Source organism: Bos taurus, chromosome 3, assembly GCF_002263795.3.
Source record: "Bos taurus isolate L1 Dominette 01449 registration number 42190680 breed Hereford chromosome 3, ARS-UCD2.0, whole genome shotgun sequence".
NCBI lineage: Eukaryota > Metazoa > Chordata > Mammalia > Artiodactyla > Bovidae > Bos > Bos taurus.
Window position 1 is genome coordinate 15,775,183 of NC_037330.1, and position 15,807 is coordinate 15,790,989.

The 15,807-nt window shown below is 50.1% G+C and overlaps 1 protein-coding gene across 6 annotated transcripts in view; it reads left to right on the forward strand.

Annotated features, from left to right (window-relative positions):
• The window catches only part of KCNN3 (potassium calcium-activated channel subfamily N member 3), a 176,617-nt gene that overhangs the window by 50,091 nt on the left and 110,719 nt on the right, over positions 1-15,807 (forward strand). Inside the window, exon 1 of one of the 6 annotated variants that reach the window (XM_010802962.4) lies at positions 9,215-11,161. The exons of the other annotated variants lie outside the window; for them this stretch is intronic. Coding sequence (XP_010801264.1) covers positions 11,027-11,161 — 135 coding nt within the window. The 5' untranslated portion in view covers positions 9,215-11,026. Of the gene's footprint in view, positions 1-9,214; positions 11,162-15,807 lie in introns of those variants that run through there. 6 annotated transcript variants of the gene reach the window in all.

Consider the following 15,807-nt stretch of genomic DNA (forward strand, 5'->3'; position numbering starts at 1 on the left):
GTATTCCTGTGGTTTGGTGATCACCAGCACCTCCCAGATTGCCTGCCAGCCTCCTCTCCCCGCATTGCACAATCACACTTTAGGGGCCATTGACATGTCCCTGACTCGACCTGTTATAAAGCACTGAACTCCTCTCTCCCTCCCTTTCTCTCTCTTTCTTTTTTCTTTCATTTGAAGTATAGTTGATTTCCAATATTGTGTTAATTTTCGCAAAGTGGAAATTAACAGTTATATATATATAACTGAATATAGTTATATATATATAGTTATACATATATATATAATATATAGTTATATATATAATATATAGTTATATATATAATAGTTATATATATAATATATAGTTATATATATAATATATAGTTATATATATATATAGTTATATATATATATAACTTCAGTTATATATATATATTCTTTTTAAGATTCTTTTCCTTTGTGATTTATTACAGGAAATTGAATACATTTCCCTATATAGCTATATAGTAGGTCTTTATTATCTATTTTATTGTGGGTGGTGTGTATCTGTTAATTCCAAACTCCCAATTTATTCCCCCTTTGATAAGCATAAGTTTGTTTTCTATGTCTGTGAGTCTGTTTCTGCTTTGTAAATAAGTTCTTCTTCTTTTTTACTGTGCTCGGGCATGTTCAACTGTTTGTGACCCCACTGACTATAACCTGCTAGGCTCCTCTGTGCAGGGGGAGGTTTTCCAGGCAAGAACGCTGGCGTGGGTTGCCATTTCCTACTCCGTGGCATCTTCCTGACCCAGGGATGGAAGCTGCGTCTCTTGCATCTCCTGCATTGGCAGGCGGCTTCTTTACCGCTAGCCTCCCGTAAGTTCTTTTGTGTCGTATTTTAGATTCGGCGTGTAAATGATATCATATTTTATTTGTCTTTCTCTCTCTGACTTACTTCGTATGATAATCTCTAGGTCCATTTATGTTGCTGCAATGGCATTACTTCATTCTTTTTAATGGCGAATTAGTATTCCCTCGTGTATACACATAATACAATATCTTCTTTATCCATTCATTTGTTAACGGACACTTAGGTTGCTTCCATGTCTTGGCTATTTTAAATAGTGCCACTATGAACATTGGGGTGCACATATCTTTTTGAATTAGTTTTCATCTTTTCTGGATAGATGCCCAGGAGTAGAATTGCTGGATCATATGGCAACTCTATTTTTAGTTTTCGGAGGAACCTCCTTTCTGTTTTCCATAGTGGCTGCACCAATTTACATTCCCACCAACAATGTGGGAGGCTTCCCTTTTCTCCACACTGTCTCCAGCATTTATTATTTGTAGACTTTTCGATGATGGCCATTCTGACTAGTGAAACACCGAATGCTTTATCGCTCCCCTGGATCCTCCCTCCTCTCCCCTTCTTATCCATCTAGCTCGTCCATTCATGCAGTGTGTACCTAACGAGGGCCTACTCTGTGCAGACCCTGAGACAGGCACCCAGTCCTCTGTGCTGGAAACCTTGAAATCACTTTTGCTTCTGCAAGGAGTTGTCACTGTGGCCCTAATTAATGTCTTTAGTGACATCCTGAAAGGCAGGATAGCAGGAGGCTGAGAACACAGATTTTTTAGTAGTTCAACGTGGGTTCTGGAAAATGATATTAACAATACCCACCACAGGGTTGTTGTACAGATCAAATTAGATAATATGTGCAAAACAGCTTAGCTTCAGTGAGGATGCGTTTGTGTGCTGACAGCAAGGAAAGGATATCCCAGGCAGAGGCCTCAAGATATACAGAGGCTCTGAGACGGGAAACTGCAGAGTACAGTCAGAATGCCTCGAGGACAACATCCTGGGCAGAGGGCGGGTCCACTCTGGAGCATGGCAGGACCAGCGGGAACTCCTCTGTCTTGCTGAAGGGCTTTAGAAGTGTCCTGTGGGCAGCAGGGAGAACCATGGAAGGGGTTTAAGTTAGGGAGACAGATGATCAGATTTGCATTTTTGCTGCAGCATGGCAAATGTTGCAAGGGCCAATTTCAGAGGCAGAGAGCCTAATTGGAAGCATGTTTCCATGGTCGAAATGAGGGATGGTGACACCCTGAATCAGGGCAAGACCAGAGCTGGGACAGGAGAGACTGTGCCTAAGAGATGTCGAGCAAGTAGAATTGATCAGACTTGGTCACCTGTTAGGTTGGAGGTACTGTCTGTGGGAAATGAGGAGCCCAGCCGTTGCTTGGGTAACTCAGTGGCTGGCAGTGCCATTCATTATGGTTGAAACCACAGAAGGAGGTTGAGGTGGGAAATGACGACCAGGTTAGTTTGGACATGTCCAAGTTCAGGTTGGGGGGAGGGTGGGCATCCAGCTGCCTCCAGGATAGTGATAAAGAGGATAGGCCTGGTGGGAAGGGGGCAGTGGGATGAGAGGAGGAAGGGGACAGACCCCCAGAAGGACATCATCGAGTGAGAAGTGGGAGGAGGCAGATAGACCCACAAAGGAGAAGAAAAGAGTTAGGGAGGTCAGAGGAGACCCCAGGGGAGGGAGTCAGGAAGCCGGGACAGGGAAGGAAGTGCCAGTTCTGTCACAAGGGGCCAAGGAGTCGGACTATACTGGCCCTTTGCATTTGGCTGTGGGCAGGTCATTGTGCCCTTTATCAGCCCTGTCACTGGGAGTGGCAGTCACGGGGGGGTGGAAGGGGAACGGAGGACCAAGTAGGAGGTGAGAAAGTGGAGACTGCATACTGGTCAGTCTTCTGGGAAGTTTGGCTGTGAATCAAGGAAGGCAGAGTGGCCACTGGGCAGGACGCAGTGAGGAGGGAGAGCTGTTGGTCTGCATGTGTGACCTGGAGAGACGGCGCTGTCTGTCAGCTCTGCAGGAAGGAGCCAGTGGAGAGGGAGGAAATACCCAGCAGCCAGCTTCTGGTCTGGGTGCCCCAGGGAGGAAGTGCCCTGGCTTAGGGCCTGGGGGGGTGGGTGGAAAGTGAAGGTACGTCTACATCTGGAGATGTGGAGCCGAGCTTTGGTGTCCTCAAGGAAGCCATAGGGGCGGGAAGCTGCAGGACAGTGCCTGGCACATAGCGGGGCTCAGATAACGTCTGTCAAACTAAAATGGGGAGACTGCTGTGAATCTAGCCTGGGACATAGGCAGTGGCAGATTTCCCATCATCCAGTGTGGACGGAAACTTGAGAGATCATTAATTTCAGTCTGTGATTACTGGCCATATTCAATGTGAAAAGCATCAATCAGATCACAATCTGCTGTTGGCCTCCAGAGCCTTCTAGTCCACTTCAGATCTGACAGAAACAGAATAGTGACAAGATACTTCAACCTCATGCATCTGAAACACAGGAGACCAATAAAAGGAGACTTTAAGTTATGTGTAAATGTGGATATTTTTATGAAGTAGCCGTAGAATTCTCAGCTTACAGGGAGATTACTTCAGATTGTAAGACATATGAAATTATATTCAAGAGACAGCTCATGTTACGGAAAGGCTCACATGCCCTGGCACGATGGTCCCGTAGGTTGGAGTACCCTCCCGGGCACGTGAAACCTGCTGTCACAGGGACGTGGGCCTCTGGAACACAGGAGGTGTCACTGGTTCACATGCTTTGGGCCTGTGTGTGCTCAGTCACTCAGTCATGTCCGACTCTGTGACTCCACGGACTGTAGCCCACCAGGCTCCTCTGTCCGTGGGATTTTCCAGGCAAGAATACCAGAGCTGATTGCTATTTCCTTCTCCAGGGGATCTTCCCGACCCAGGGATCGAACCTGAATCTCCTGTGAATCCTGTATGGTCAGGCAGATTCTTTACCGCTGAGTCACTGGGAATTCTGATGCTTTAGGGGTCCGCTGCTAAATGAGTTAGTAGAAAAAAAAAAATAAATAAATGAGTTAGTAGGAGTGTCTTCCCTTCAGGGAATGGACTGAAGGTTCAGGCTGAGTCTTGCTCTATTCCCTTACTCTCCCTTCTCCTTCTAGAAGAAGCCGGGCTCAAGTCACATCTTACCTGTTAGGTGAGGACTACTGTATGTCAGACATGGAGGATCCAGAACTAATTGAGACCTGGTCCCTGCCTTTGGAAGCTGCTTGTCCTAGACGTCGATCCACTGGGACTCAGGCTGATAAGCTTTGAGGTGTGAGGTGTGTGTGTGTGAAACATTAGGTGGCCACAGAGGGCTGGGAACCTCTCACAGGGAGATGACATTTTACCCAAGCAGTGTATTCACCAGGAGCAGAGTCCTGTGCTTGTTTGGGATGAAACTGGCCTGGAGCGCTTCAGGGGCATTAAAGAGGAGAGAAAGGAACGTCTGTCTGTCTTCCAGGGGAGAAGGGAGCTGCCTCACCCTGGTGGGGCTGGGATCTCTGTCCTTGCGAGCCCCTGATAGACATTTCCTAATGTTGTCTCTAGCTGGTTGACTGATGGGTTTGAATGGCCTTCACTGGGGATCGTGGATGGGCCAGTGGCCAAGGTCCTCCTTTAGAGCTGAACAGATAGATTGGGGACCCCTGAGATCCTGAAGCCCCTGGATAGCCCCTCAGCCTGCTTGGTCCGAGGACATGAGCTCCTTCAGAACCTTAGGACTTGACTGGAATGTTCTGGATAGTGGCCTCCTCTGCCGAGCTCATGTCCATTTCTTGCCCTGTGCCAACAACCACTCCCCGGACAGATGGCCGCACACGAGGGAGACTGGAAACGGGGAATGTGTCCAGAGGACGGTGCCGGGCCTCCCAACGACCTGCCTGCACCTGGATGGCTGAAAGGGAAGGAGGAAAGAGGGGCCAGTGCTGCTCAGTTCGAATACCACGAGTCCTTGTCAGACTACCCTTCAAAGACAGAAAGCTGAGAGGATGACGCATCGGCAGCCCCCTCGGTGACGACGGTGTCACCTCTCATCTTATCTAGTGCTGTGTATTTTTTGGAGCGTTGTCGGGTATATTGTCAGACCTCTTGCCTGCCTGACTTTACCCCTTTGACTTTTAGGTTTTTACCTCCTCCAGGAAGCTTTCTGGCCGCCCCCACTCCCTGGGCAAGGTGCCCCTTCTAGAAGTTGGCTGTGTTCTGACCTGGACACTGTTTCTCACCTGTGTCTGCTCTGGCCACAGGTCCGTGGTGGTGGGGACTGACTCGGACTCTCTGCTCTGTGCCACAGCCAAGAGCAGCCAGCACACGGCAGGGATTCGATAACTGGAACCAAATGAATGAACAACGAGCCCAGGGGTCAGACGGGTAGATTGATTCTTTCCTCGGTCCATAGAAGACCAAACGGAGTCTCTTTAAGACTGACAGACTGGCCTGAAGCCCTGGCTTGTGCATCATAAGGGGTCCAGGGTCTTGGCAGGCTGCCCTCTGTGAGCTGGGCTGGCCAGGCCCACTGTGACCCTCTGCATCGCCCTCTTGTCCCTTCTTGTCCCCTCTCATCACAGGCCTTGGTCCCAGAGCCTCTTCACACTCAGATCTGCAGCTGGCCATGGATTGCCATGGTTACCACTCCAGCCTTGGCAGTCTCTGTGTGACATTTTGGTTTTATTTGCTAAATATTTGAACACTTGGCTTTAACCCTTTCTGTCCCAGAGAGGGCTTTCCTGCCATGTTGCCCTTCCTTAGGGGTGGTGGTCTCCTGCTGCCATCTCGGGGCCCCCCAGAGCCCAAGGGCGGCATGCCTAGGGAGCAGCAAGGCTGTTTCTCAGCTGCCTGTGTTGACTTTCTGTTTTGGCAGTTGGAAATGTCATCCTGTGTCATGCTTCTTGACAGGGCGTCTGTTAACAGGTGTGAAAACCATTGCCCTGGGCATGTTCAGACTTGCCCCAGCCTCGAGGGCCAGTCCCAGACTTCCGGAGTCAGCTGCCTGCAGCTCCATTGACTTCCAGGCAGTCACCTCTTGCCAAGTCCTCCAGAAGCTTCCTCAGCTCCAGGACTCCAGGATGTCAGAGGTGTCCTCTTCCCTTGACCTTGGCAGGGGGACAGAAGGGAAACTGGTTTCGGAAGGAGTCACTGTTTGTAAATGGGGAGGTGGTGTCACCTCACCTCCCACTCCTCTTCCCCTGCTGGTTCAAGATGAGGTGGTGCCTGCGAGGCTGAATCCACCCAGCTGTGCGTTACCTTGGAAACCACACACGTAGCCTTGGGAAACGAGGAGGGCCGAGGCATACTTCTCAAGAAGCTTCCGCTATAATTCAGGGATACAAGAGATCATTGTCCCAACACAGACAGCTAATGAGTGACCGGAGTGGGAAAAGTAGCCCAAGTGCCTGCCCCATCCAAGGCACTTCCTCCCAACAAGCCTCTGCCCTCTTTGCACGGTGCGAGGGGCCTGGTCTGTCTGGGGTACTGATCACAGTGTGAGCTTGGGTAGGCCACTTCTCTCTCTACCTGAGTTTTGTCACCTGTAAAGTAGGCAGATTAGATCAGATGATCTCTGGGGCCTCTGATTGTATCCAGTATTCCATGTTGGAAGGATGCTCATGATAAGGAGAGAAAAATGTAGACAGAGTGGGTATGAATGTTTTTTAAAAAAATGTTTATCTTTATTTATTTATTTGGCTGCACCAGGTCTTAGCTGTGGAATGGGAGGTCTTCGGTCTTCACTGCCACACGCAAGCTCTTAATTGTGGTGTGCAGAATCTAGTTTCCCCTGCTAGGGATTGAGTCTGGGTCCCCTGCATTGGGAGCCCAGAGTCTTAGCCACTGGACCACCAGGGAAGTCCCTGAATGATTTTTGATAGCAAGAACGGATGAAGTTTGCATTCAGGAGGCCCTTGTGTGGGACTGTCCAAGCAACCTGTCCCTTCTCCTAACTGCCTCCCTTTTCTGTCCGCAAAGGGAGCTGGCTATCCCCTTAGTATAGCCTTGAACTTGAAATAGCAAACAATCAAAAGGACAGTTCCTTGGCTCCAACATACTTAAGTTTAAAGGTGACTCCTCTTAAGTCTCTTACAAATATAATCTGGTCAGACATCTTAAAGCTTTTAGGATAATTAAAGTCAGTGACCAAATTCCCTTCCTCAGCACTCAGTTCCAACCTCCTTTCCATGAATACAAACTCCCACTTCTTCAAAGTCACTGGGGAGCACATGTTCAACTTAATAGAATATTCTGTTTCCCTGTGAGTGCAGATGTGCACTGTCCATGACTTTTTCAGTTAATTCATTCCGTTTTGTATTGTTCTTTTCAAAATATTTTTGTATGTATTTGACTGTGCTGGGTCTTAGTTGTAGCATGCAGGATCCTTTAGTTGTGGCACATGGGATCCAGTTCCCTCACCAGGGACAGAACCCTGGGCCCACTGTACTGGGAGCGTGGAGTCTTAGCCGCTGGACCATGCTGCTTTTGTACTGTGGTCGGTACTGTTTTCAGATGATGATCTCTTCATCCCTGCTCTACATTAGGGATGGGCGTCAGATCCCCTGTGCCACGTTCTGGACCCTGCAGGCTAGGGAACCCCACTGCCTGGGGATGTGTGTTTGGAAAGCACCACAGGGTCCCAGGGCTTCCTCCCGATTAGGACACGTCTTGCTCCGTTATGAGCTCCACGAGGGCCATGCTTCCTCGTAACCGTCTCAGTGGCTGTCCCTGCTGTGCTTGTAAGGGGGGCTGTATGTAGTAGGACTGCAGTGATTCTAAATCTGAGCTAAAGATAATCGACTCTCTGAGGGTTTGGGAAATTGGAAGGCATGGTAGAATTTTTACTGTTTGGAGACTTCATTGCATTATACGACCAAGAAAATGCTGATAATTCTAGTCTCTCTGTTCAGCAGGAACCTGGTAAAATGACATCTTTTGTTTTTAAGAGAATGGATGGCAAAATCACCACGGCTCAAATTCTCCCAAACCTAATAATTGGAAAAGAGATGAAATGTGCCGAGTTTATCTTGGAATTAAAGAATTCAATACGATTCAATCCAACAGAATTCCATTTCCTCTGAACACATCACTGGTACAAAGCTGGTGGCTGTGTGGGAGGGACCCTGGGCCCCGGTTGTAACTTTGTCACTAATTTTTTTTTAATTGTTGTAAATGGATATGTAAAACTTACCATGTTAGCCATTTCTAAGTGTACAGTTCAGTCAGTGGGAGTAAGTTCAGGTATATTATTGCGTAGCCATCACCACCGTGCATCTTCAGAACTGACTTTGTCAGGTTTTTTTAAGATTTTTTTTTTTTACATAGACCATTTTTAAAGTCTTTATCGAATTTGTTAAACTTTTTTTTCTGTTTTAGGTTTTGGTTTGTTGGCCATGAGGCACGTGGGATCTTAGCTCTCAGACGAGGGTTTGAACCTGTACCCGTTGCATTGGAAGGCAAAGTCTTGACCACTGGCCTACTACGGAAGTCCTGACTTTGTCACCTTTATGTAACCTTCAGGCACCCGATGGCTCATGGGTGTGTGGGCTCCCCCTCTGAGTCTGGGGGCTTTTTTCACACATGCATCTCCTACCAGCATACCCCCCTCACTGTGTCAGTCCCTGAAATTACCTTCACCCCGTCTTGACACCCTTATATCACATGCCCAGGTTCTGCTTCCAAGTTTAGATTTGAAAAAAGGTTTGTAAGCCCACAAAAGACAAGAAGGCCAAGGCTCTGTTTGTTGATCTCTTATGTGCCAGAAATTGTGTCCTGTATGATCTCAGTGGATCCTCAGGTCAGTCCTGTGAAGTGAATTCTGTTATTATCCCTGCTTTACAGATAGGACAACTGAGGTCTAGGAAGGTAAGTGACATGGCCAAAGTCATGTGGCGGCTGAGAGGCAGAGCTGACTCGAGTGGACTATCTCCAGGCCCGTTAAGCTCTCGTTAGGTGAGAGCTCCATCCTCAGTCTGTCTCTCCTGCCCCTAGTTCCTGCAGGATAAGAAGGCAGCTTGAAATTTGGGCTCACCCACTGGGGACTCCTCTCCAGAAAAGGGCAAGAGGGGACATGACAAAGCCCAGGGCAGAACAACAACCCAGACGCTATTGGTTCAACCCTGCGGCAGCACCCCAGGCCCTTAGCCCCAGTTCCAGGAGGGAGCCCCAGCCTCTGCTCTGCCCTATGGTGGCCCCTCTGCCTGTTAGAAACCTTTTCCCTTGGCAGGGAAATTTGGGGGAGAATGGATACATCTATGAGGCTTCCCAGATGGCGTTAGTGGTAAATAACCTGCCTGCCAGTGCAGGAGACATAAGACCTGGGTTTGATCCCTGGGATGGGAAGATCCCCTGGAGGAGGGCTTGGCAACCCACCCCAGTATTCTTGCCTGGAGAATCCCATGGACAGAGGAGCCTGGTGGGCTACAGTCCATAGGGTTGCAAAGAGCCCGACACAACTGAAGCAACTTTGCATGCACACACAGACACATGTATATGTAAGGCAAGTCCCTTCACTGTTCATCTAAAACTATACCCCAATACCAAATAAAGAGTTAAAGAAAGAAAGAAATCCCTTCCTTATGCTAATTGCCCTCTTGTCCTCCCCTTGGGTCCCAGGCCTACCCCAGGGATGAGGTCCAGCACCCTCAGGGAGCTAGGGGCTGCCAATTCTAAGTGGCTTTCCATCAAGACTGGATGATCCTTTGGTTTCCCTGCTTTCCCTCCTGATCCCTGCTTGGCTAGAGCCTTCTTTGAAGCTCTGGGTGCCTGGCTGGGTGCCCTATTGGGTCTTGCTCTTTTTTGTCCTCCAACTCCCACCCTCTAAGAGACTGGCTCCTACTTCTCTGCTAGCCGCTTGGCCCTCAGGGCTTCCTTGATGGCTCAGCTGGTAAAGAATCTGCCTTCAATGTGGGAGACCTGGGATCAATCTCTGGGTTGGGAAGCTCTCCTGGAGAAGGGGATGGCTACCTACTCCAGTGTTCTGGCCTGGAGAATTCCATGGACTGTATACTCCATGGGGTCCGCAAAGAGTCGGACATGACTGAGTGACTTTCACTTTCACTTTCTGGCCCTCAGGACTAGTCAGCGCCTATCTGGGCTGCGCCTGGCCTTCCCTTTGGACACGGCGCCTTTGGCTGCCAGTGTCCTGGGTGCATCAGGCGTCAGCAGCCTGCTCAGTTTCCCCAGCCCTCCTTCCTCCTCCTTCCAACTGTTCCTGTGGTAAGGGGTCAACAGTTTCACACTGAAGCCCCCTTGGATTGGACACAGGACTTCCCATTGTCTTCTGCTGCCTATATGAGACATTCCCTGCTTCCCTGGCAGTCATCAGAGCCCTGTCTCCATCCTGCCCACTGCTCTGCGCAGTGCCCTCCCTCTGCACCTGCCTGGGGGTGTGAGCTGCTCAGGACAGAGGACTGCCGCTCATTCCATTTCTATAGCCAAGGACAGCTAGTGCCCCGACTCGGACGGTAACCCCTTAGCCCACGTTGAATGGAATGTTTGCTAAAACCCTCTGTCCTCTACACAGAGCTGCCAAGCCAAGCCGCAGGCCTCCACCCCCTTGTCCCCAAGCTCCCACCCTTGCTTGTCTAGTTGGCTTTTGGGGACGAGAGTGGCGCCTGTCGTTTGCATCTGTGCCTTTTCCCCACGTTCATTTGGTTTAGCCCTTCACTCTAGTCTATCTGGGTCTTGTAGCATCTCGCTCAGCAGCCTGTGTTTGGGGCTCTCCTGGCTTCATGTCTTCTCACATTTGATAAGCTTGACTGTGACAGCTTCATGCAAGCCATTGATACAAATGTGGCACCAGAAATGGAATCTGGGGAAGTAAACTTCCTTTTGTTGAATTAAAGGCAGGAGATGTAGAGAAGAAGAAATTCAAGGCTTTGCAGATCTTTCTCATTCTAAACATTTCGTGGCCTCCCCCTAAGCTGTGGCTTTATGCACCCTCCTACCCACCTTCCCTCACGAGCCCAGCCGTGTGTGCACACCACGTCAGCGCTCACTGAACGGTGGTCCGGTGTGGGACAGGAGTCGTGAGCTGCCCAGTGGACCCCGTCTCTGTGCTCCTCACCATCTGTGAATGAAAGGGTGAGGTAGGTGTTTGGCCACTGGCAGGATTGGGTCGTCACAACGCTGTCCCAGCAGCCTGCGTCATAGGAGAGTGCTGCCCGGACTCCAACATTCCTGAAGCCACTCTCGGCTGCAGCAGCTGGACTTGGCCATGACTGCTGACCAGTGGCTGTGTTGGCCGCAGGCACAACCAGAGATCAGCGAGCAGCCACGGTGGAGCCACCCGCCAGGTGCAGAGTGGCCGCGGCCTCTGAGCTCAACACCCCTCGGCTGCTCCGTGGGGGAGGTGGGTGAGCCCCTGACGCTGGTCCTCTGTGTGTGCCCACACACCCTGCCTCTCTCAACCCTCAGGTCCTCCATTTGTGTAACCAGGGTGGGGAGCTACGTGCTCTCCAAGGCGCCTCTCGGCTCTCTCTTGTGCCTCTTGCCAGAATGTACTAGAATCCTTGTTGATTTGAGATCAGAGAGAAATGACCACTTTCGGGTGTGTGTGTGTGGAATGAGGGGGAGTAGGGGGAGGGCAGGGCCATATTTGCCTTCCTGCTGCTGTTAGAAATAGCAACCGCTCTCCGCCTCCCCTGAGGACTGGACAAAAGGTGATTAATTTATCTGACACAGAGCTATTGAAGGTCTGTTATGAGCCTGGCACCACGTGGACGGCAAGGCCCCTGCCCTAAGCAGGCGTGTGATCCAATGGGTAGATAAGCACTCAGATACTCACCGCCTGGGGTGCCAAGTGCTGGGGGCTGAGCTGCGAGTTCGGGTGTGGGTACACCAGGGCCTTCCCCGGGGGTGGAAATGAGGCCGCTGCCTCTGGGGACTTTGAGTTGGGCCTTGAAGGCTGGGTGCAGTTTCTGCAGATGTGGGCAGGGTAAGGTGCTTGAGGGAAAGAGACCTGCTGGAGAAGATGAGGAGATGGGTGGGGGGAAACTCAGGGCTTCTAGGAAAGGGGAGGGATACATCTGGCCATAAAGGCAGTGGTTGGAAGCGAGAACAAATGGAAAGGCTGAGGGGCTTCCCTGGAGGCTCAGGGGTGAAGGGTCCACCTGCCAGTGCAGGAGATGCGGGTTTGATCACTGGGCCGGGAAGACCCTACATGCCTCTGAGCCCGTGTGCCACAGCTCCTGAGCCTGTGTTCTGGAGCCCGGGAGCTGCAACTACTCAGTCTGCATGCCACAACTACTGAAGCCCGAGCACACCAGAACCAGTGCTCCGCAAAAAGAGTGGTCACCGCAATGAGAAGCCTTTGCGTTTCAGCCAGAGTGGCCACTGCTTGCTGCAACTAGAGAAAAGCCTGCACAGCAATGAAGAAAAAATAAATAAGATTATTAAGAAAAAAAAAAAAGGCTGGACCCAGAACCTGGCAAGCAAGATCAGGAGAGATGAGGCATCCTTGTCTACAGAGGCACCAATCCTTAACTGTTTATCAGAAAGGGCTCACAGATCTGGTGGGGGGCTGGGGAAGGAAGCCAGCAATTGATCCCCAAGTTGCATCAGCAAAGCATTTTATGTAAGATTGAGAAAGCATCAGTAGTCAGCGTTAAGACCAGAGGTGGGGGTGGGGATGGGAGGACTGGTGGAGGGGGGACTAGTGGAGATTTTGGTGGAAAGCCACCCCCCCACCCCTTCTGCAAGCTTAAGCACCTGCTCTGACTTTAAAGCACACCATTGAGCTTGAGGAAACGATGAAGAGCTCCTTCCTTGGGGGATCTTTAGACATAAAGATGACAGCTACCTGGTAAGCTCTTGTTCGAGATGGAGAGGAATGGAAAAATACCCCTCCAGAACCTGGGGTTCTGTGATCTCATTGACGGAACACGACCCCACCAGGAGCCAGGGCCTCTTGGGGAGCCCGGTTTGTCTTGTTCTGTCAGATCTTTTTAGATGCTTAACTGCACTGATGAGATTTACAAGAACCTCAGGATTTTACAGTTTCGCTCTTATTGTTCCCTAATCCAGCCTCTACCTAAATATACACAGCTCCCCAGCAGCCTCCCTCAGGCAGGGAGTTCTCGGCCTTCCTCTGCCTGCGGCATTGGGGAGGGGGTGTGGCGGGAATGGCCACCCTCCTGGAGTGTTGGCAGGGCGGGCTCCTGTCCCCAAGGCCCAACTTGTCACCTGCAGGAGCAGTGATATCACCTGAGGCTGATGTGGGAGCGTCTCAGTTTGTAGTGAGTTTGAAAAGTCCGAATGCCAGGGAAATGGAGGAGGAGACATGCTGCCTGAGGCTTGAAAAGGAGCCACTGACTTCAGACAGGCACCTCTCCTGCCCCTGTTAGCTTATCCTGGAAGAGCCTGTCACAGTCACCCTGCGTCTGTGCCATTTATTCCCCCTCTTCTCAGTGTCTTTTCAAACCTCTTATCAGCATCATCTAGGCCTGCCTCATTCCACCTTCTCTTCCGTCTTCTCTGCTCTCCTTTCTTGCTCGTTTCAACCTTTCCTGCCCTTTGTATCTACACGTGGGATGCCTGTCACTGTGGGCTGGCCTCATGGATGTGTGTGGCTTTCAGAATGAGTGGACGGGGCTGAATTGACAGCCGATACTGCCTGGCTCTGGAAAAAGAGAGGAGGACAATGAGGGACAGGATCTCTTCTAGCCGAGAACATTCTGATCTGGGTGTCGTTTCAGGATAAATTTAGTTCCCAGGGCTGGTGCAACATTCTAATTTGGTGGGAGTCCTTGGGCGCCCATGGTGGGGAGGGAATGGGCCTCTTCTCACCGGTCTGGTCCATTTCAGGGGGCCACGTGAAATCCAGGTTTGTGATCATTATGTAGAATTGCAATTGTGGCCATGCCACGCTAACACGAGATTGATTCATCTGGGGTGAAATTTCTTTGAAGCGCCTTCTAGTTTGTGGTTTCTGGAGCGTCTACATTTTCATGGCTGGCCCCCTTCAGGGTGTGGATACCGATCAACAGTGTGCACTGGTTGTGTTCTCATGCTCCCTGGATTAAATCAATAATGACTAAAGTATTAATTGGACCTTTATGAAAGGAAAATGAGATATGGTACAGAGTGGAGACTTCTAGAGTTGGAATCAAAAGTTTGAATCTCATGATGTTCTGATGCTAGCTCTGATGCTAATGGGTGACCTCAGGTGACGCACTGAACTGCCCCAGTACGTTTTCTCCTCTGTAGGATGAGATCATAGTGGCCACAAGGAGGGTAGTGAGCATCAGCTACAAGAATTGGGGAAAGGGCCCATGTGAGCCTGGCTCAAACAAGGGGCTTGACAGAGATTTAATTTTAGACCCTGCCTGTCAAACCCAACCCTCTGCTCTTGGCCTGGTGGTCCAGCTCTTGCCTGCTGTTGGCAACTGTTGAGGTGCTGGACACCTTTAGTCCTTTAGAGTAAGTCTCTGAGGCCCTTGCTGACCATTCCCATGATGCTTTCTTAGCTGGTGGTCAGGAAGACTCCCTGGGGGCCTCTCTTCGCCAGCCTCTCCCCTTCTCCCCTCCCTCGCCCCATTTCCTGTTAATTCTCAAGAACAGAGTCAGGAAGCAAAACACTGGTCCGTGCTGTGTTAATGGGCACTACAGGCCTCCGGGGAGCCTCTTGCTCTGTCCAAGAAAGACAGGCTGGTTCCTACCAGTGTGGGCCCAAGGTCACAGAGCCTCCTACTGACAGCCAGGGACTGAAGCCACTCAGCCATCTCAGGAGCTGGGAGTGGATCCAGGGATGATGGGTAGAGAGTGGGCAGCCCTGTGACAGGTGCATGGAATGCAGGAGGTAGCAACTCCCTGATAGGATGGTGATGGTTAAAGTGATCATGCACGCATGCAAGCATGCTCGGTCGTGTCCGACTCTTTGCAGCCCCATGGACTGTAGCCCGCCAGGCTCCTCTGTCCATGGAAGTTTCCAGGCAAGAATATTGGAGTGGCTTGCCATTTCCTACTCCAGGGGATCTTCCCCACCCAGGAATCGAACTCTTGTCTCCTGTGTCTCCTGCTTACTTAGTAAGGATTCTTACTACTGAGCCACCTGGGCTGCCCATAAAAGTGATCATAGCAACTAAAAATTACAAAGTGCTAAGAGTTGGGCTACAAGTTTTTCAGCATTTATCTTATTTAAATCTTCATATTCTTCCCAATTTACTCCCATTCATCCTGTATTAGTTTCTGATTGCTGCTGTAACAAATTACCACAAACTTAGTGGCGTAAAACAGCACCAATTTATCATCTTATAGTGCTGGAGTCTAAAATGAGTCTTATTAAGCTAAAATCAAGGTGTCAGCAAATCTGCATTTCCCAGAGGCTCTGGGGAGAACTCATTTCCTGTCTTTTCCAGCTTCTAGAAGCTGTCTGCCCTTCCATCTTCAAAGCCAGCAACAACTGACCAAGGTTTTCTCACATGGCATCACTCTAACACTGACTCTTCTGGTCTCCCTCTTTCACTTTTAAGGACCCTTCTGATGACACTGTATCCACCGGATAATCCAGGATAATCTCCATATTTAAAGTCAAGTGATTAGCCATCCTAATCCATCTGCTTCCCTAATTCTGCTTTGCCGTGTACCGTACTCACAGGTTCTGGCGTTCAGGATGTGGACATTTGGGGGAGACACTCTGCCTGCCACAATCCCCTATTTGTAGATGAGGAAACTGAGGCTTGGCTGTTACATAACATTCCCAAAGTCATGCAGCCAGGAAGTGGCAAGGTTGGAATTTGAGTTGGAGCTGCATGATCTAAAACCTGTTTTCATTTTAAAGGGCTCCCGAGGAAAACAGAGAGAACACACATCCCCAGAATGGCCCCAAACAGTCAACCACAGTGAGGGACGGGCAGATGGAAGGAACATGCCCAGTTTAAAGCCCCCAACATGTTTTTAGCTCAGGATGGAAGAACAGACTGCTCTGTGAATAACACTGCATAAACGGAACCAGCGGTCCTCAAACTTGGCTGAGTGTTGGAATCACCCAGGGAACTT